The following is a 21,744-nucleotide window of genomic DNA, read 5'->3' on the forward strand; positions in this document are numbered from 1 at the left end:
GTGTGTGTTTACTATTCCAAAGTTTACTTGAGGTCTGATGCACAATTTTGATCCCATGCTCTTTTTCTAGGAAGTGCAGACCTTAAAAGGGGGTAACCTTGAATTATAAAGAAATAAGGTTCAAGTGGAAGACAAACAAGGGTTATCATGGGGTGCAAAGTGGGATGGACTTCAGCACATGTTCTCTGTGCTTGGACTGAATGCTAGCCATTCCATCATGTCCCTGTTGTACTACAGTTGAGGGTTCCATGTGGAGCAATCAAGCAGGTCTTCACCTACAGGTGGAAGTGGGTAAATACTGGATGGAAATTGAAGGGTTAGTACCTTTTGCTAAGTTGATCAAAATACAACACATAAAATATGCATTTGCAAAAGGAGATCAGGAGAAAGGTTGCTGAAAAACACAGCATGGATCACATCAGAGAAAAGACAGAGTGGAGAACAGACAAAGAGGGGGAGATGAATGGATAGAGAATGAAAACTGATGATGTGAAATGTAAAACAGAAGATCACCCCCTAAAAGGAAGACTACTGTGACGCCACAATGACCGCGTATGTAAAACACCCTTGGACACCAGGTGAAGAAAAGATTGCCCATTTATCGAAGAGACATAGAAGAGTGAATGTATGGATCAAACACTGGGTTGGTTTTCATTTTTCATAGCACGAACAAGACCCTTTAGACTATGTACTTAATGTATGGCAAGAGATCAAGCACAGTTTTCATGTGTTTGATTTAGAAGAGCGAGGCATGTGTTGGTATTTGAAGACCAGAAGATGGAAGTCAACCTTTTGTTCACGACCCCCTGAGCAAAGCCAGGCAAGGACAGACTTTTTAGTAGGTGTTTTGGGCGAAATTTAAATTACAATGGGATAATTTGCATAATTTCGGGAATTTCACATTATGCTACTTACACGAAACCCCCAAAATCACGCCAATATGCCGCTTCATGTAATTAGGCGCCATTTGCTCTAAATATTTACCACGAATGGTGCCATTTGTGGTAAAAAAGTGTGGTAAAAATTACTGCGAATGCACAATAACAGAACAAGAGTGGCGGTTGTTCATAGTGCTGTTTAAATGCATCCTCGCTTCACAAATGGACACAAGGACGCATCAGGCACTAAAATATAGCACAAGTTGACAGATTTTGCATTTCTCATAAATATGTGTAATTTGCAGTCATTTTGCATAGTTGTGAAAATGCAAATTAACCAAATTTGGCACACCCCTACTCTTTTAGGCCTGTGTTTACTCTGCTCGAATATTACAGGTTGGCGGGTGAAGAAGCCGCCCACCTCCTTCCTTGGTTGAGTAACTCACTTTGCATGCCTAGACAGCCGTGCAATTAACCACTGGTTTAGGTGAACGCCAAAACCTGGCTTCTAATGGGGCATTGGGGAGCATGCAACTTGTCGCTGGTTGGTATCTCATCTGACAAGCTTTCTTCCAGAGTCATGACATTTCACTCTAGTAAGCTGCAGAGCTGTCAGCACTGGTTTGTAGTAGAATTCTGTCGCTGATCTATTCTTCTTGGCAGATCATTTCTCCTCTAAGTGAAGCTTTGGCTACACGTGAGCAAAACTTATTTATTAAATGTGTTACGTTGGCGGATATGGGGAGGGCATCCTTGGAGGACCCTGATAACAGCGGGGATATGAGATTCACATACATAGTTACAGAATATACCTGGGGATGTACATATATGTCAAGAGGACAAGATATAGATTATGGTAAACAATGTAGGGGTACTATTAGGTGACATGAGTAACCTACAAGCTACAGGTTCATGTTACGGAAGGACTAAATGAGCCTTTTCTGGAGTCCATAATACACGTACCATTGTAGAGAGAACATATTACCTTTAGTTCATGATACTATGGTCCAGATGTACGAAGCCATTTAGCATTTCTTTACGAGCCGAATCTCTATTTCAGTCCATTAAGAAATGCTAAATGGCCTTTTCAGATTTACAAAAAGACCAAAACTGGTCGCAAGTTACGATTTCCACAGTGTAGAAATCGTGAATTGATTTTTAGAAATTACAAATATGGATAACACATTTGCGATTCCCAAAATGACATGTACCAAAGCATTTCCTAAATGCGAATTGGGCATTTAGGAAATGCAATTGCCATTGACTTCAAGTTGATGGTAACCATGCACAAAATAAAAAAAAAATACATTAAAAATGCATTTCTGTATTGTGACATGAAGCGCACATATACCCCAAGGCATATGTGCACTGGGAAATTCGGGGGGTCTCCAGACAGGCCTTAAATCCAAAGCCACTTTTGGGTTTGAATTTTCTAAATTGAGGTTTCCTATTAGGAAATGCAAACCATTTCCTTTTTCGCCCATAGGCGGGAATGCAATGGCATTTTCTATTTGCGATTCCCAAATAGCGATTCCTAACCTGTTGCAATCGCTATTAGGGATTCGCAAATTTAGTACATATCCCTTTATACTTCTTAAATAGCAATTCCATCGGAGTCACTATTTATGAAATGCAAACGAGAACCTTAATACAGCTGGCCCTAAGTGATTACGCAGATTTTGGTATATGCTATATAAACAAATACTTTTAATTAATACTACCAAGAGGCACTGTGCGCATGTCAATGAATCCCTCGGGATGTGAGTGGGAATCCTTCATCGAGAAGCAGAAACCAAGGATATACTAGTAAACAGGCGCAGTCTGTCTCAGGTGCTTTTTCTCATGCCATGGAGGTAAAGAGGCCGGTATCAATTCAGCACTGCCGGTTACAGAATCCAATTAGTCTCTCCTGACTTCTTCACTTAGTCTTATGAATCGCCAACCTGCTTACACTCAATCACTCCGCAAGACTCACCCGTCCTTGCAAAACGCTTTGTGTCAAGATTATGAGAATAACTGAGGCAATCCGTTAATTTGAATGTCTTTTTATTGCAGGTGGTAAGAGTATGGTTCAGCCACCCCTCCTGTTCACATTTGCTTTCTCCAACTGCAACCTCGTGCTTGCTGGATGCGCTTCTAAGGTATACTGTGTTCTTGCCTACGCGTGGCGGCAGCAGCAGAACTCGATCCTGCATCAGGGCAAGCTAGACTAGCACAATGGGCTGCTCTGCGAGGAACTGAACAGCGGGCAGGCGCATTAACTCATGCTATCATTGGCTTATTGTTCATCTGAAAAAGGGCATATGGCTGGGCTACCACCACTATGAAACCATCAGCGTTTGCCTTAGAAGTTGTAACTATGCAGAATATACAAGGAGGCCACGCGTAAAACTTCATAGGATGTTACAATGCTGAACAACTGGCTCTGGGTTGAAATTCCAAATAAATAGGGTCTACTTATCATATGAAAAAGAAGTCATGATTGCTTATAACTGAAACAGACATGCTTTCTCTGAAACTAAACCATTTTAAACATTCATGTTCCTTTGTGTAATGTAGGTGCACTGCTTCTCTGCTGAAGACCAAACTCATCTTACTCTATATCTGTCCCGTGGTTCCCTTTGCATTCACGTACTAGCGTATAAGAGGCCCAGCGTTCACAGAATCCGTTTAACTCACTCCCTGACCCGCACTCCCTCTCTTACTCCACAAGGAATCTCAGGGTGTAATTTAACTCCAGCATGAGACATAGACCTTCATCAGTTCCACTAAGACTCCCACCAGATTCCATCTCCAGAACGTCCAGGTTATGTGCCACTCGTTCGCCACAGTGCTACAAAATCCATGCTCAAAACACGCTACCGGTTAGACACAGCACAAAGTAAAACCCTCAGCCTTGTAATTAAGGCAGTACAATGTAGGTCACTGCATATCTCCCAGCAGTTCCAGACACAAATGGTGGGCTTCATGCCTCAGCCGCCTTTCTGTTCTCAGGTCACTCTGCCCCACCCCCACATTCATTTGGGTGCCTGGCCCATCCCACTGATCCTGCTACTCATATCAGGTGTATCACCCTTGATCTCGGTTACCTATATGTTGCCTTATGTATATACATTGGGGTATAATTAAGCAGTAGTGAAGGTGGTACTTTCCATTCATGGTGTTGGTGTCTGCACAAGAAAGAGCCTCCAGCATAGGGGCTCAATTAGGCTCAACCCTTTGCAAAATGGCATGATGTAAGGAGAACAGACATCTGCAGACTAGCTGAGGTAAGGATAAGGAGGATGGCCAAGTGAAGGATGCCTCAGAGGACATCTTAAAGGTCAGTCAGTCAGTCAAAGTACTTTATTCGTTTTTTTTAAAACCATAAAAGCATGCTATCATGTTATACCAAAAAATTGTCAAATCGGTGATTACAGATTAAAAATGGTAACAATTTACATAAAGTTTAAGACACAGTGCAATATATTCAAACTCACGTTGGGCAAAATTCATAAAACCTTATTACTAAACTGAGACGTTGCAGACATTCATTTAATTCAGTTAAAGTGCATTTGGGTCATAAAGCATCTTAAAGGTAATTGAGAAATGGCATTATCTAGAATGAAGAGTGAGACACAATGAGCGAAACTCTACCGGGCGTCATTTGATAGACCTTTGACCCCCTCCTTGATGGACTGGAGCCTGCTAACCACCCCCCACACCCCCCCAGCGCCTTGAGGCCCTTAACGGTGAGTAGTCGCGCTTAACAAACGCCTGATTGATTGATTGATTGATTTAGTGCAAAATGTGTACGTCTCCCACAGTGGAACATCAACCTCAGTAACACTGGGCAGCATGAGTGAGTTTCTTGCAGTAGAAAGTCGTACCCCATAGAACCCGTCAATGACCCCCTGGAAAACACAGCAAGTTAACTCACCGATGCCAAATTCTGGAGGCCCAAGGACCATAACACAGTCATGCTAGGAGGAACCACACATGAAAAGCAAAATGATGTCACTTTGTCTAAAGCCTCAAATCAGAATCAATGGAGGGATGTTTCAGTCACAGCCAACGTCATTGGCCCTGTACACCATACTGAAGTCTCACTAAAAAGAGCTATACATGTGAGGGAGAAGGCATCCCTTTATCTAAAGCTTCAATCTACAGACCTGGTACACTACAGATTCCATCCAAGCTAACTTCAATGAGTCCAAAAACCGTTACTTAACCCGGTACTGGGAACTTCACATGTTAGACAAAATGGCGTCACTTTGTCCAAAACCTTGCATCAGAGTCCTCACATCTGGGAATCTATTTTGGATTCATATTATCTCGGGCAAACCTTAAAAGAAGCTCCCTAAAATTACATCATTTGTCTTACGTCCCTAAAAAATAGTCTGTAAAAAAGGCATTTGATGGTGTCACCTGGAACAAAGCAGTCCTCATCATACATGCTGAATAAGCAAAGACTCCTACCTCCACACAGAGACGTAAATGATGATGAGTAGCACGAGGGTGAGTGATGAGACGCCACAGCCCACGATGAGAGTGACCGACGGAACGAGGACCTTTTCCATATTCTGCAAGTGGAAAGAAACCAAGAGAAAGGAGTTACGTTGTATACCTGCAGCAAGGCACCTTTGACGTGAGGTCCGTGGACCAAGCTTAGCTCGCGCACTGTGGTGGAAGGAGGAGGGGACGGGCCGGCTCCTGGATGACCCAATATGTTTCACATCACCATCACTTCCACCAAGGGATAATGAGGAAATAACAGCAGGCGGCACAGCGAGAGAGATGAGCCGTACATTTTCCAATCAGTGTTCATGTAGCCAGGCACAATCCGTTAGAGGACAGTAGGGTTTATCCTGGCACGAACTGCAACAGCGATACCCACAAGGCAGAACAGCAGCACACCCTACCAATAAAACCATGGAGCGCATCACGTTCAAGCATTGTGTGATGTACCTGCTTAACCTAGGTTATTCGCTAAATACCGCACAGCAGAAAATGTAGCAGATGTTTTGCCTTTTTTGAGATACTACAGGCTTGGAAACATGTGGACCCCAGAGTGCTCTGCACTGCGTGAACAGTAGATTAGTTTCAGTGCTGTTGACCGTTTAGCTCAAAATATTAAACAAGCACTGGCAAAGTCAAAAGGTCTGGCCTTGGCAAGCTGGTACAACAGGTATTTATATTTTTATTGCAAGTACAAGCTACAAAAAGAAATATGTTGCAAACTACACATGTGCCACCGTAGGCTTGCAGAAAAAAAATTAGAAATCTAAAAAACATTCACTAATGACTGTTTTACTAATATGTTAAATAGCAAACCATTCAGTGACACCACACATTTTATTATTATTATGATTATTACTATTTGTGAAAGAGGAAAGAATTAATAAGGATCAAATTGCAGACAGCCACAAAGTAACAATGTCACTTATACACTTTATAACAGCAACTTTAAAAAGGAGGTGTAAAACAAATCACCCACTAATTGGGGACCCAAATTGCAGGCACAATAAATAGTGTTTATTTAAGTCAAGACAAAAATAAAATAACAACCATTGGCTCACCTTTGATACCTAATGGATCTGCCAATGCCTTTTCTCATGCTGTACATGCCGATGCTGTGCAGCATGAACAAAAAGGGAGACTAAAAAGGCACCTTGACATGGCTGCCAGAAACTTCATCATTTTGTTGGCGCCATTTTGTTTTATGTACCGATCTGTGATGGATCGATACAAAAATTTAAAAATAATCAAGTTGCGTGAAAGTGCTTTTATTTAAAAAGTGAAAGAGCTGGCAGCAATTTGCTCCCTGGTTCTCCAAAAAGTTTAATAAAAAGTAAAATAATTTAAAAAAAAAAACAGGCATGCAGTTGAGGGTAATTGATGAGTGGGTTGAGGTATCAGGTAGAGAGGAGAAAGCACACAAGGAAGGAACTAACAGGGAGGGTAGGGGGAGACACACACAAGTAAGAGAACAACACAGGCAAAGGGAGAAGTACAGGCGCAAAAGCACCACAGAGCCAAGTGAGAGAAGCACGTGGGTGACAGAGAGCAACATGGAACGTGGGACGAGTGAGAAGCACAAAGATATGAGAGAGCAACATGGAGCATGGGGGAGAGCAGTGTAGAAAGGAGACAGCTAGAAAAAAATTGCACTCTCATGGAATGCTTAAGCAAAAAGAAAAAAGTAGTTCTCTAAAAGTGAGCAATGAAAGGACACAAGTAAAGAGGAGGGACACAAGTAAAGCTGTTATGCTCTAGGGGAGTCACAAACACAAAATGGACAAGGCGAACAATTACATAAGGAACAAGCTATAGGTTTATATGTAAAGCGTGTAAAGTGTGTGTTAGCTTGTGTGTCATTGTTAGTGTGAGTGGGTGTCACTTACAGTCATCTCCTGCTCAGTAAAATGTTCGACATCTATGCCGCTTTGTGGGTCTTGGGGCAAATATAATCATACTGGACAATCTTAGTGGATTTTACCTTTCTAATAATATGTTTAATGTTACTATTATCAATGTTTTCCTGAAGTTTTGTTATGATACAGCTTTTCCAATCCTTTTATTTAGCCTTTCAGTTAAATTTTTTTTTTTTACATAAAACTTTGGGGGAAAAGTGCATTAAAGTGAATGATCATCAGTGAGTTGCTTCTCTCGCTTCACTAACCAGGGTATCTATTTTATAAGCTATCTGTCAATCCCTGTGGTTTTTGGTGTATGACCAATGACCACTCACTCCGGTGACATTCTAGATGCCGACTCATTTGTTGTTGTGCATTTCGCAGGCTCACACTGTGCTTGCCTTTTTGGTGAGAAGACGATGATTAACAGTAGGAAGTTAATTCCTAAAGAAATATAGGTAGATTCATGGAGCTACATTGGAGGATAGAGCAAGACATGAGGAGGGGTATATATGTAGTGTATGTACCTTGACAATATATACATCATCAGGGTTCATATATGTGGAGTTAAGTACCGTAAACCTATACTCAGCTATATGCACTTACCGTCACGATATTTTGGTTCTCGATAGTTATCCCCGGTTAATTTGGCCCAGTGATATTTACTACTTGATATTCAGGTGGAACACCACGGTGACGGGTTTTGGCGACCCAACAGCATCTCCTGTGTTATCAGTGGCGTAACGAAACTTGAGGGGGGCTCCCTGCAAGGTACGTGAATGGGCCCCCTCCAGGCTTAATCAGGAGCTCCCCGACCGGTGTTATGCTGAGAGGGGCCCCCTGGAGCTTGGGGGCCACCCCGCACCGCAGGGGTTGCAGGGGCCAGTGTTACGCCACTGTGTGATATCAGATTCCCTCTTTGACGGATCTCGGGAAAACAGCTCCCAGCATCTTCACAATAGGTCCCACATCCTTACCAAAGAAGTGTCTGGCACCAAAGGGCTTCGAGGAGGTTCTACGTTCACCACTTACACATGATAGATGTGCTTAAACTTGCACTGCTTTCAGTGCCCTTCTGCTACTAAAAAGACTGTATCAGCCTAGAATAATATGGAAGTAAGTTGTTACAGAAGGGCAGAATGCACACAAGGATTGGTCTGAATCTAGGAAGGATCCAAGACGTAGCAATACATCCTTAGGGCGTAGATGTACATACATCAGATCGTTTAAAGCACTGTGCACAATGCAGCACCATCACCCCTCCCTGCTCTGCTGAGCTAAATCAAGTGCACAAACTCCCAGACATTCTTGTCTGATGAAAAATCAGTAGGTTGACCAATATGGCTTACATTGGGTAGTAGCTACTGTGGGAGTTTCCAAAGCAGATCTGACCATGGTGGCACAAGGGCGCCTCACATTTGTTTACAAAGAAGACCTGTGGCAGCAGTACTAAGCAAAGTGATCACTGCAGCAGTCTGTGCCCACCACACCTTTAACTGGGAGTGCCAAGGGCAGACCAGAACAGGGCACCCTACTGAAGAGAATGAACTGCTCAGTATCCAGATGCAAGTTCACGCCTGCACTGTGAACACTGCATTATTGAAAGGCAGACCAATTCTTTAAAGTGCTGGTTCAAGTTTAAATGCAAGTGGTGGTCCAGCCTCCATTTTAATGTGGTGGTAAAAAAAACTGCATGCAGATGCAATGAGTGACTGTGTGGGGATACCTCGTGGGTTTCTCTGACCAATCAGAACCCTGCCTGGGGCACTCTCAAGGGGCAGACTGTGAGCTACCACTATGTGGCGCACAGTCAGTGTGCCTCTTGACAGGCTCTTTGCCTCTGGGCCCACACCATGCAGATTATGTCACCCCATCCATCCACTCCCCCGCCTCCAGGATTGTGTCACCGCACACTTAACACGAACGTGGTCCATAGCACAGACCAAGCTGTGGCCCTCTCTATAATAATTAAAAGCGTGGGGTGCAAGAAAAGGGTGCTAATGCCTGTTGCGCCACTGGGGCACTTTCTGTAATACAACCACCACACAGCACTGAGTCACGATGTTTAAGCAATAAAACAAAGTGCTTTTGTGGCGCCTAAACCTAGCCTCCAAATATGTAGGAACTATAGTGCTCTGACAATTACGCACCTCTATCTTGGTGATAACACCTATATTTCTTCATTGTCCTCTTGTGAGGCCCACGCAGGCAGAAGCGTCTCATATTGCTTCAGTTGTGCAATACTGCACGTTTACCCCTCCCTGCTGAACTGCCATGAAGTTAAGAGCACAATTTAAATTAAGAGGTACCGATCAGTTCCGCTAACATGGTACATGTTGCACAAATGCCAAAACTCCCGATTCAGGCGTGAGACTACCGATTTCAGGGCTAGTCACCCGCCTTCTGATTCCTGCATGCAAAAACCTGATTCTTCGACGGGCTTCTGCCGACATGGACTGGTCTTGTGTGACTCAGGTGTAAGCAAGCACTGCCTGTAACTTGCTCCCGGAGGCCAGTGCACCACATTTGTGTCACACGCTCTCTGCTTGCTATAGCGCTTTCTCCGTCCTACTGACAAGCAAAAAATATATATATTTGCTTTTCTGATATCTGACCTTGCAACAGCACACTTGCAAGTCTCATACATGACAATATATACCCTTAAGGCTTTGCCCTCAATAGAAAGCAATGGGGCGGTTCATTCTCCAGATTCTTTTTGTTTATTCTCCCGCTTTCTCTTCTAAAATGGCATGCATGATGTTGTTAAAAACTCAGTCAGGCCTGAAAGAGCTTTTAGAAGCCACCCTCTGCCCAGGTGATAGCAGCCACATCCACTTGAAGCCACGCCGAATGACAACGAAGCACTTGGAGGAAACATGGCCGCTCCTGAATAATTCATCTTTATTTATCCTTGTTTTGAAGGCTGTCTCTGCATTAAAGACGATGCGGTTATCTTTTCCCACTTTGGTTCTAAATTAATGCAATTGTGGACCGGCTAAAGGAACGGGATGATCTGTCAGTGCAGTGAAGGAGAAGGTAGCCCCAGCCTGTAGGGAAACTGTGAGCTTTTATACAAGGCTGGAGGGCTGGGGAAGAGTCAGTGACAGTGACATGAAATGCAATTAGTTATTTTCTCTTCATTTAAATGCTTAAAGGTTTTTTGGGGGGACGTGTGCGTATACGTGTGCTTGCATGGTAACGAGATGCATAATTCCATAAAATAAGCCAAAATACATTCCAGTTATCACACTGAAACAAGGGTGCCAGGAAAACAGTGAGCGTTGGCAAAATTACAAATAGGGCAGTCAGCTCAAAGTACCACCCTTGATGCCTTCACCCTACAACAGGAGCTAGAAATCTGAGCACCAGCCAAGAAACGTCCACTCTATACATGAAACGGTCTTCACTTGTGTACTTGCAGGAATGGGCCGAGAAAGGGCAGTTTGCCAGACTGCATCGGTCAAGAACAGGGTTTTCAAAATCGGTCCTGGAGGGCCAGAAACATGCCAGATTACTAAAATAACCACATTTATCTAAATGTGGATATGCTAAACATCTGACATGGATCCGGCCCTCCAAGACCGACTTTGAAGAATCCTGGTCAAGAAACGTGAAATGACTAAAGGCAGCTCTATATGACGGTGGCCTATTGTGAACACATGAAGAGTGAGTGAAAAGTGGGCGCTGCTCAAGTTTCCATTGGTGCGCTGTGCAAGGATTTCCAAGATGGCTAGAAGTCTGTTGTCTGTCTTTATAAGGCCTTACCAATATTTACTTTTTTTAGTATAGTGCCACATTCTCATTTCCACCACCCCTTACATTGTTGATGTCCAAATATGCAAACTGCTGATCACAGGCTGCTGTTTATCTCACAAGGGTAGTTGGTCTTGCAACCTTCCACCAAACCCATCCGTGAGTGATTTGTGGTACGGTTTGAACTGTGGTGCTGTGTCGTAGTTATAGATATGCGAGTCCTATGTCATTTTTGTCTCACTGCCTTGCTCTGCATTATTTTGCTGCAAGGGCTCTTCTCAGTGCATTAGGTGTCATGGAAAAAGTGGGGAAACTCTCAAATGGACGTGCCCAAGGGACAGGCGTGGCCTATCAGATTAGGGGTGTCTCTTAAAACATGTAAACTACAATTCTGTGCTTCACACAGAGTCATCTGGATAGTATTTGGGGGCATGCCTGTGAATTTTATGTGATATCATCCAACATTGGCCTACAACAAGCCAGATCCACTTGCTTTGCTAATGCTTGTTCGCAGTATCAGAAACATCTGAAACAACAATGTAATGTTGTGCGTGGTTAGAAGTAAAGATGTTTCAGTTCTGAAACCGAGATTGTCAATGAAACATTACTAAGGTCTGTAGATGGGAGTCTCTGAAACACGCCTGTTCTCTCCTACACACTACTTTACTGTGTCTCATCTGTGAAATCTGATCAAAAAGCCGGTGCCCCAATGGTGCCTCAGTCTCAGGATGCACAGCTGTAACAACCTCATCCATCATTTTCATCATTCTTTAAATATTTTAGATTTTTTTTTTACATTTTTATCATAGTTTTGTCAAAGTCTTCGATAATAATCCAAACAAAATGAGGATTTCAAGATCTTCCATGTTTTATTCGCATATAGTAGTGCAAAGAAAGCGTGCACAGTCGCTTCAAGCATATTTCTACAACATATGACAATGTAACTTTCATCCATTCTAACGGATACCCAATGCATTTCGGGAAGATTCCCTTCTTCAGGGATAACTATAATACAAAAGGATGAAACAAATCCTGTCAGCACACCAAGTACGTGGTGTTTACCTAGCAAAAATCACAATTGAATCAAGTCAAGCTTGTGTGACGTATAAATTATAGATCAACGCATGCATAACCCCCCCATAATGTGTGCCCAAGGTTAGCATGAAACGAGGTATGAATCCAAATAATCTCATCACGTGATGGAATCAACAAACTAGAAGAGAAACTGCATTTTAAAACTATGTTCATGTGCTGTCAAAGCCCCTGGCCAAACAATGATGAACTTGTATGCTGGATTCTACTGATTATACTGCAAGGTGAAACACCACAGAGAGACCCCAGTAAATGTGGAAAACTACAGAAGTATAATGCAATCCACTTACAAAGTGTTAAATTTAAGATGACCATATCTTATTGAAGTAAGAAAAGAATCCTGAATCTGATAGCTAATGTACAGCTCCTCCAATGCCTGCTCTGTAAGGAGAATCAGGTGAACCAATCTCTTTCAATGGCCCCAAACTGAACCCGTGCTCGAAAGAAAACAAACAAAATACTATGAACCCCCGGAGCTCATGGTGCTCTAATGTCAAGCAGAAAAAATATCCAGCTGTCGCCGTAAACAATTGATTCAACTGGGATACTGTGGAGAAGTCACTTGGTAATGCTTACTTGAAACTATCCATTTTGCAGAAAATATGCGACGAATGACCATAAGTGTTACAGTGTGCTATTGACAAATGCTCAATTGGGAAGTAAAATGCACTGAAAGTGAGATGAGCTGAGGTATGAATAAAGCGCTAGCCACTTGTGTGCCGTGCGACCACACCAACAATCAATGAATCACAAATGTTTGTAGTTGCAAGTATGCTACTAAATCCTCAATGTATGTTGGTGCTTTTAATTAAAACTTTCATGGGGTGCAACCTGTCGGTGGGAAGAAATGTTAATATTTTCATATTGTGGCGGGATGCACCCCAATCTTTGCACAAACGCTCAAAGGCAAAATTAAAATTGTGGAGTGCATCCTGCAACAATATAAAAGAGTTTACTATAGCTTTAGAGCCCACCATAGCGGGCTCTACCGGCTTTTAAGTCCTTCTCCAACTGTAACAAGGGAGCGGGCCTTTAAAGACCGGTAGAGCCCGCTACTGAGGGCTCTAAGGCTATTAGAACACTTCGCACCTAGAGGGCAGAATGTTCTAATTGTAAAACAAAGGCATCAAGGAGCCTGGGGCTCCACAAGGCCGTTTGTTCACAGCAACAGCTGTGAACAAACATTGTAATGCTGTAATGTTGAAGCTCCGGGCTTCTATTGTTTTCAATGGAGTTTCCAACATTCCAATGTTCTAATTATCAGTGACACTCTTGTGCGTTTTTTCTCTCCACATCTTCCTGAAATACTTCATCTGCATCTCGCACATCTTTTCCTTAATCTTCACTGTTTTTTCATTGTCCTTCTGCATGTACTTTCCTGCCTCCCCTTCTTTTCGCAAAGCCCCTTCTCCCACACACACTCACTCTCTCTCCTCACCTGTAAACACAGCATGCTATTTTCATTCGGTGCTGTCAATATTTCAACAGCTGTACATCCCTACTTCACACACTTCCACATTGCAACTTGCACGTTTGTGACCATCGCTGTGTGCTCTCTTCAGAGGCCTAGACCTTGACGTTAAAGTAGTCTGTACACATATATGATTCAGTGACAAGCACTCTGAGAAGCTCACACTGCTTTCAGCTTCAGCTGTGGGCCTTTCAGTTGCGAACCATAATGAAAACCCATTCACTCCATTAAATCACTCAGAAACCTAGAGTGCATGCTGTAAAGAAGCATCCATTTTTGCAATTTTACATAGCACAAACTCGTCCCAAAGGTATCAGAGTGCTTTACATGAGCACCAGTTACGTTAAACTAGAACACATTCATTAGGTCTCGCCTGGGGTTAGCAGCGTGTATGCGCTGCCCTCGCCATGCCAGGGCCTTTTGCGATCAATTCAGCCAAAGCTGAATGCACGCGCGTCCAGATGGACACAGATGGCTGCTCTCGCCATCGCTAACGGACAAAAAATTGACGCGCATGTGGACAGCCCGACACCATCTTAGTTTACTTTAGCGTAGGGATGTGCTCACCTGTGCGCATTTTTTGTCCGTACAGTTTCACTTTCATTCTTTCACGGCCGTTTTCGGGTTGTGCGGATCCATTTTCATTGCGTGCAGTCCCGCAGTCACCTTTACTTCTTTAGCCTTGAAGCCTATCACCTCCATTGCCTCATATTTAGAGCCTTCTATCCTGATCCAGGAGGACTGCAGCGATATTTACACCTTCCTGGTGTCAGCGGTGAGGTCCATACTAATTAGGTGCCATGTGGGTTTATAACGAAGGTGCACCAATTTAATTTCATGTACGGCTCTCCAACCCAAAAGACTACAGCATGTTTGGTTGGAAGGCATGTGGGCCAGAAAGGATGTGGTCTCTGCGCATAGATTTTTGATGACGAGTTAGTATTTTCACCTTAGTGTACTCACTTGCTAAACGCTTGCGGGGGGGGGGTGTCATCGTGCTCGCACAATATACCTGCTCCGGCTCTAGTGTTTTACTTGCACCATTTTGGAAGAGTGTTTTCACTATCTGTGTCTTTACGTTCCCAGGCTTGGAATGCGATACAGAACACACAGTTTATGAGGTTTTAGCGGCCATTTTATTGTGGGACTTCGGGCACTGTACACTTCAAGAGCGTAATGGCCAGCTTAATGAGAAAGTTCCAAGTTGCAGGGGATATAGCTGCAAGGGATGTTTATTGTGCTGATCCGCTCAGCTTTCGCTTGACTTTTAATCATTTTGCCAGCATAGCTTCTTCCTTCATTGTTCGTTGTTGTGGTCTTTTCAAACTGCTGGGACTGGCAATCTGTACTATCAGTTCACAAAGTTGTGGCTTTAACAGCGGTGATGGGCACACCTATTGTCAGCACATAGTGATCACTAATTAAATTGCTTCTTTTGTAGAAAGGTGATGCACAGACCTATCAATAGCGCATACTGTCCTGTAATACAGTAGTGTTCTACCACCACGCTGAGTTTTGACTGAAGACAAAGGTAGTGCACACATCACACTGTAGCATGCAATCTGTACAATTTGATTTTTATAAATGTTTTTTTGTTATCAATGGATGTATGTGTAAAGAAATCCCTTTAAGACACCAACCAGAGCTCCAAAATACCTCACTGGTAGGACCTAACTTTACATTGTTTTTTCACACCATCAAACCTGTGCAAACGATCTCTAGCAAGCCAATGGCTCCAGACTGGACAGCAAATTTGCAAAAATAACTTTTGGGGGAAATCGACAAGCATCAGAGTTGTATGAGAAGGGTGATTTGGGGGGGCAGTCGCCACATCTGACCGCTGCTCCCTCCTCTCCTATTCTTCTCTCTTAACTCCTCCTCACAAGGTCACTCCTTCTAGGCAAGCTTCACTCATGATTTGCCAATGCTTGTTGTTATTTGACACAGCTGACACGGACAAGACTTCTAAAAGAGGTAATACAGTATTCTTCACGAAGATTGCTGGAGGGGTTTCATCTCGCTACCCTGCCCTCATGCAGCACCGGCCATCTTCTTTCTTTTAAAGTGCCTGGCAGCGCTATACATTCAGGTGTTTACTTGGTTTGAGCTCTCGCACCATCTCTCCATTCACCCCTCCCCCTACTTCTCTTCTTATTTTGCTCTCACTCCCTATGTCTCCCTCTGGCTCCTGCCCTGTGTACCTCTGACCTTTTATATCTGTCCCCAAAATATTTGATTTAAATCTGTGGCCCAGAATGCGGACCACTCTCCCAAACAACTCCTCACTCTTTCCTCTCCCTCTATGCAACAACTCAACCCAGCTCTCTCTTTCGTCCATTCTGCTCTAGTCTCATCCTCACAAACTCAAAACCGCCCTCTGTTCCCTACTCCCTCTCATATTCCTTTTCTCCTGCCCCATTCTTCTCTAACCATACCTTTCTCCCTGTCACACATGCACACTTCTCGCTAAACCCTCTTTCACTCTCTCTGCCTCTCACGTACATATCCTGCTCTGGTATCACGCACTCTTCCGTCATGCATTATCCCCAACCCTTTACAGCAACTGCGTCCTTATTTTTTTTATCCCCTTTTCCAGTGGTGTCATTTATTTTCCACCTCCCCTCCCTCCCCAATTTCTGGCTCTCCAGCTCCATGAGGTTATACGAATGGCAATAGCAATATGATCCCTCCACTGCAAAAGCAACAAAAAAAAAGCCTTGGCAAAGCCAATAGGTCTCGCCTTTGGGATTTTATAAGTGTTTAACCATGCAACAGTTAATGTTGTTGCACCAAGGATATTGTGCTGCATATCTAAATACTTATAAGATCCCAAAGGCGAGATCTATTGGCTATGCCAATGCTTGTGCTGAGGTGAAGGGGATTCAAGGACGAACATGTAGGAGAGTGACAAGAGGGTGCTGATGAGGAAAGAGATGAGGTTCAGATGGATGATTTCATGTGGGGGAATGAAGGCGTAAGAAACTAACAGAGTGAAAGACAGCAAAACAAATTGGCGTGAAGGGAAGAACAGGAGTGGTTGAGATACTTCGAACCCCACTATTCCTTCCAAAGCCCTTTGTGGTGTTTAATGTACAGTCTCATATTTTCAGAATTGAAATAGTTTCAGTTCTAATTATTCACAACAAAGCCATTGCTGTTACTCATTGGTCTGATAGGTGCATGTCCATTACTGTGTGATATGTCTAGATGCAATAGAGGACAGGTCAAAGAGAGGCACCCAAAAACTGGTTGGGAAGCACACTATGGGACGCACAGGATTTTAGACTGCATGTTTTAAGCCACATTTACGTAGGTCACACGTCTGGGAAAAGGTTCCTAGTTTTGCTACTTAGGGTTTGTCCCTTATAAAGACCACCCAGCCCCAATGTTTTCATCCCACTTCACCTGCTTCCTCACTCTTCGCATGCTCTGAAAGATCTTCAAATGGCTTCAGATGGCTTCCAGTCAGCACCAGATGCACTGTCACTCAAGCCCTCATCACTAGCCATTTGGATCATGGCAACGCGCTCAATGGAGAAACCACCACTCACCTCCTGAAGAAACTACAGACAATAAAGAATACAGAGGCCAGACTGAACATCCCAGAACAGACCCATACCACTCCACACCTCAAGAAACACCACTGGCTACTGTCCACAAGAGATGTCAATTTAAGATGCTGACCCAGCCCAAAAAGCCCTGCACAATCAAGTACCAGCTTACATCAACCACCGCCTAAATTTTCAACAACTCTCCAGACACCTGCATTCCACCTCCCTCCACCAGGGACACACGCCCGCATCCACCGAAACAACAATGGAGGACACTCCTTCTCCTACCTCGCCGCCAAGCCCTGGAACAGCCTCCCCCTTCAATCCCGGACCCCACCCTCTCTTCAGAAATTAAGGAAGGGATTCAAGACTTGGCTGTTCAACTGACTCCACCCGAGCAGCATGGCTCTCAGCGCCTGGATACTTTCACGGGTGATTAGCAGCGCTCTATAAATATTGTTTGATTGATTGATTTAAAACCCTGCTGGAAGGGATAGCTGGAAGGCAAGAAGAACTAGGGTACGGATTGTTGGGTCCTATCTCTTCCTCCACTCCCTTCTCTAGGTACCCAGGCTTGTTGCTCGAAAATGAGCATGAAACAGAAGTGAGGAGCTCTCAGGACTCAATGTGCTTTACTTACACTTTATGTGCACACCCCCATTTTGCATCAAACAAGTGTCTCTGCTCCAGTCCTACAGTCTAGTTCCCACCTTCACAAGTACACTTTTCATGAAGACCAGATCATGGAGAATGATTCATGGGCAGACAGGGTGATAAGCCCAATGTCACTAAACATGGTGGCGAGTGGGTGCAGGAATTAATGCTTGATTACTCTCGGACAACCTCGCGGGCAGGCCACATGCACGGATACAGGGGCATGACATATGCGCCTATGAGCTCCTGCAATTTACAAAGAGAAGGACATAACATTTATTGTGGTTATTTTCTGCCAGAAATAGTCACAAGCCATATCGAGCCATATGACCTGTAACTATTGCTTTATGTGAATAGAAATCCTCTGCTGTAGGTTGGAAGTTAGGTCTTATATCAAGCAAGTTTATAGCACGCTGAGAGACTTCGAACAGGCGGGAGTGCAGCTGATGAATGTTTTCACGTGTCCGCTCTGTATTTATGGCCCTTTCCTGTGCTACTAATATCTCTATTCCCACCTGCCGGAGATGCCTTTGAGAATAAGAAGACACAGGACGTGATTCACAAAGGGCTTCTCTGCACTCGTGATGGAGACCCCACCGTTGTGGCGGGAATCCACACTGGAGGCAGAGACCCCACTGTGGTGGCGGGGGTCCTGCACTCGTGGCAGAGGCTCCACGATAGTGGCGGTGGTCCTGCACTCGCAATGGGGACCCCCTAGTTGTGGTGGGGGTCCCCACTCGCGATGGAGAACCCCCAGTTGAGGCGGGGGTCCCGCACTCGTGGCAGAACCTCCACAGTAGTGGCGGGGTCCCACACTCGCGATGGAGACCCCACAGTTGTGGCGGGGGTCCCACACTTGTGGCGGAGGCTCCACAGTAGTGGCGGAGGTCCTGCACTCGTGATGGAGACCCCCCAGTTGTGGGGGGGTCCTGCACTCATGATGGAGAACCCCCAGTTGAGATGGGGGTCCCGCACTCGTGGCAGAAGCTCCACAGTAGTGGCAGGGTCCCACACTCGCGATGGAGACCCCACAGTTGTGGCGGGGGTCCCACACTTGTGGCAGAGGCTCAACAGTAGTGGCGGGGGTCCAACATTTGTGATGGAGACCCCCCCAGTTGTGGCAGGAGTCCTGCACTCACAATGGAGACCCCCCAGTAGTGGCAGGCGTCCTGCACTCGTGACGGAGACCCTACAGTTGTGGCAAGAGCCCCGCACTCAAGGCAGGACTTCCGTACTGCAGCTACCCATTGCGAAGGTCCTGCCACGAGTGCGGGCCCCTGCCACGAGTGTGGGCGGTTTGTGAATCGGCCACATATACACTGAGGTGCACTGAGAGAAAGAGAGTGGGAGAGGGAGATAAACAGGAAGAGAAAGAAAAATAGAAAGTTGTGCATTCAGAGAGAGACAGAGAGAGGAAGACGGAGAGGGGAGGAGAGAGCTAAAGTATGGGGGGAAATGGATGGGGGCAAAAGAGAGAGAGGAAGAGAGAGAAAGTAATAAGGATAGCTAGACAAGAAAAACAAAATTATGAGAGACCAATAAGTACTAGCAAACAAACAGGTCTGTGTTTTTCAACATTTGCAACAAACATAAAAAAGTAAGGGTAATCAAAAGTAGAAATGTGCTGTCTAAAGGCGGCATGCATATAATTGTGAAAAAAGATTTATTTCGTAAATATACTTTAGAACTCAAAGCAGAAATAAAAGTGGACTGCTTTGTTTCATTGTGCTGGGCACCTTTGTAATGTAATGTAATGTAAGACATATTTTTATAGCACGAACTGTCACCCAAAGGGTATCCTTGCGCTTTGACTCTAGATACATCACAAACAGAACGAGATCACACAGCCCTAGGAAAGAGCTCTGTCAAATTTGCGAGGACCTAGGAACAAGCTCGAGTAAATGCCATGTAGTCAGTGAAGCTCTCAAATGTGTCTTTCTCCCATCTATCTATCTAGCTCTCCCTCCCACTCCAGCCCCCGTTTCTTGTCCTGTTTCCAGCCTCTCCTTCTGCCCCTTGGTCTTTTTGTGCCTTATCAATTCTTCTCTGTGTATCTTCTTGTCTCTAGTCATCTGCCTCGCACTTTCTTTATTTCTCTAACTCTCAGCATCTATCTTTTGATTTCTTGCTCTCATCTTTTATCACTCATACCCCATATCTTGTCTCTTCCACTCTATTATATTTTCCAATCCCTTTTTGACTCTCTCTCTCTCTCGTGCTTCAGATACGCTATATAAACGGGGGTTGAAAACATAATATCTACTCTGTAATGCCTAGAAATAACTATTTTAAAAACAAGCTCCAGACATTCAAACCACTAAAAACATGATAATAACTTTATGCTTATAATTTTGAGAATGTGATCCCAAAATGTACTTAGGACCGCCGAATCTGTTGAAACAGCCCTTACCTAGCCCTACAACTGTATCCTGAGTAGCACAAAAAATATGAATATTTAATACGGACCACCTCAAACTGGGATGAAGAACAGATACAGTGGTTTATTGATGGTAGTCACACTTAGAGCCTGATTTCAAATTTGGCGGGTGGAGTACAGGCAGTCAGGTTGGCGGTGGACTTTTCGATGACCACCAAGTCTTTACTCTGCCTACCAAATTTAGAGTTCACCGCTGCGCCGGCAGTGACCTCCAAAGGCTTGCATAAACTACTGTTGTGGCAGTTCATACAGAGCGATCTAAAAGTTGTGTGTGTGTCTGTCATTGGTGATTTTGTCCCCAACTACATGAATCTTTCTGCCATGATGTGGAGTCATGTTGGCATATTTACTGTCCCTCTCTACCAAAATATTCCTGGCGGTGATAGACTGTAAAAGATGGCCATCGGACTGCCCAGTCTAAAAAGGAGGTCCATCAAATGACTTATTGTCGATGGCCTGTACTCCCTCAGGTCGCTGGAGGAAGGTTTACGCTCAGTGGGTAAATGCTACTATATGGGAGTAAATCTGAAGGTCTGCAAGACTGAAAGTAGGTCGGATAGACCAAGAGTTTGACGGACAGCTGCACCAAATGCTCAGGTCTAAACCAATGCCAAAAGCGAACAAATTCAAAATAAAGCCAAGGGATCAACAAAAGGATCAGACAGAGTTGAGTTAGTGAGATAAGGAGGAAGGTGGAGGAAGGCAATAGACAGACTCAAATTGGACACAGCAGAACATCTCGAAACTGGAGAGATTACTAATGTCACTGGCAGCCAATGTGGTGCTGAAGCAGTCAGCGAGACTTCCGGAGAGCTTGAATTATTGCTTGGCATAGCGCCTTTAACAGCAAAGACAACTCACAAAAATGGTACCTTGGGTTGCTAACCATGTTTGGACGATAGGCCAAGATAGCGAAGCAGTACACGGCAAAACCTAGGTGCAGTGTCAGATTTATACGTGTGACAACTGAAAACAATCAAAGATTTGCAGACCTAATTTTTGGGCCTTTTCGAAGAGCAAACGGTAGTGGTAGGTTTCAAGACGATGATGCTGAAATGTGAGGTGCAGGTGGCATTAAGACCTCAACAGGAAACGATGCTATGAGATTTGAGGGCAGCGAGACAGCAAGGAGACTGGGAGAGGAACAGACAGTCCAAGGGGGAGACAGTTTCTGCATTGTAAGGATGTGTATATTGGCCAATATTATAAGCTTTTGCGACTAATATGCATCGGGTCATCATATGCCATGAGCCTCTTCTGCCTAGCATCCAAAGAAAATACTTATGGAAAAAGGAAGATAATTCAAGGTACAGGTGACAAGCTTGAAGTAGATGAAGAGAGACTGACTCCGGCACCATCAACATCACCAACACTAAGGGGAAGGACTTCCACATTGTGGCAAGTACATGGCTTGAGGCTAAGCAGCAACTGTGGTAAACAGGAAATTGGCTTTTTGGTTCAAATCTACCAACAATAGCAAATAAGCAGTATAACTGCCGAAAGCAGCAAGGAG

The 21,744-nt window shown here is 44.2% G+C and overlaps 1 protein-coding gene across 1 annotated transcript in view; it reads right to left on the reverse strand.

Moving 5' to 3' along the window:
• Positions 1-21,744, reverse strand: part of ADGRB1 (adhesion G protein-coupled receptor B1) — a 447,807-nt gene that overhangs the window by 79,565 nt on the left and 346,498 nt on the right. Inside the window, exon 21 of the mRNA XM_078686666.1 lies at positions 5,337-5,440. Coding sequence (XP_078542792.1) covers positions 5,337-5,440 — 104 coding nt within the window. The remainder of the gene's footprint in view (positions 1-5,336; positions 5,441-21,744) is intronic.

The sequence above is a fragment of the Lissotriton helveticus genome, chromosome 4_1 (genome assembly GCF_964261635.1).
Source record: "Lissotriton helveticus chromosome 4_1, aLisHel1.1, whole genome shotgun sequence".
Taxonomy (NCBI): Eukaryota; Metazoa; Chordata; class Amphibia; order Caudata; family Salamandridae; genus Lissotriton; species Lissotriton helveticus.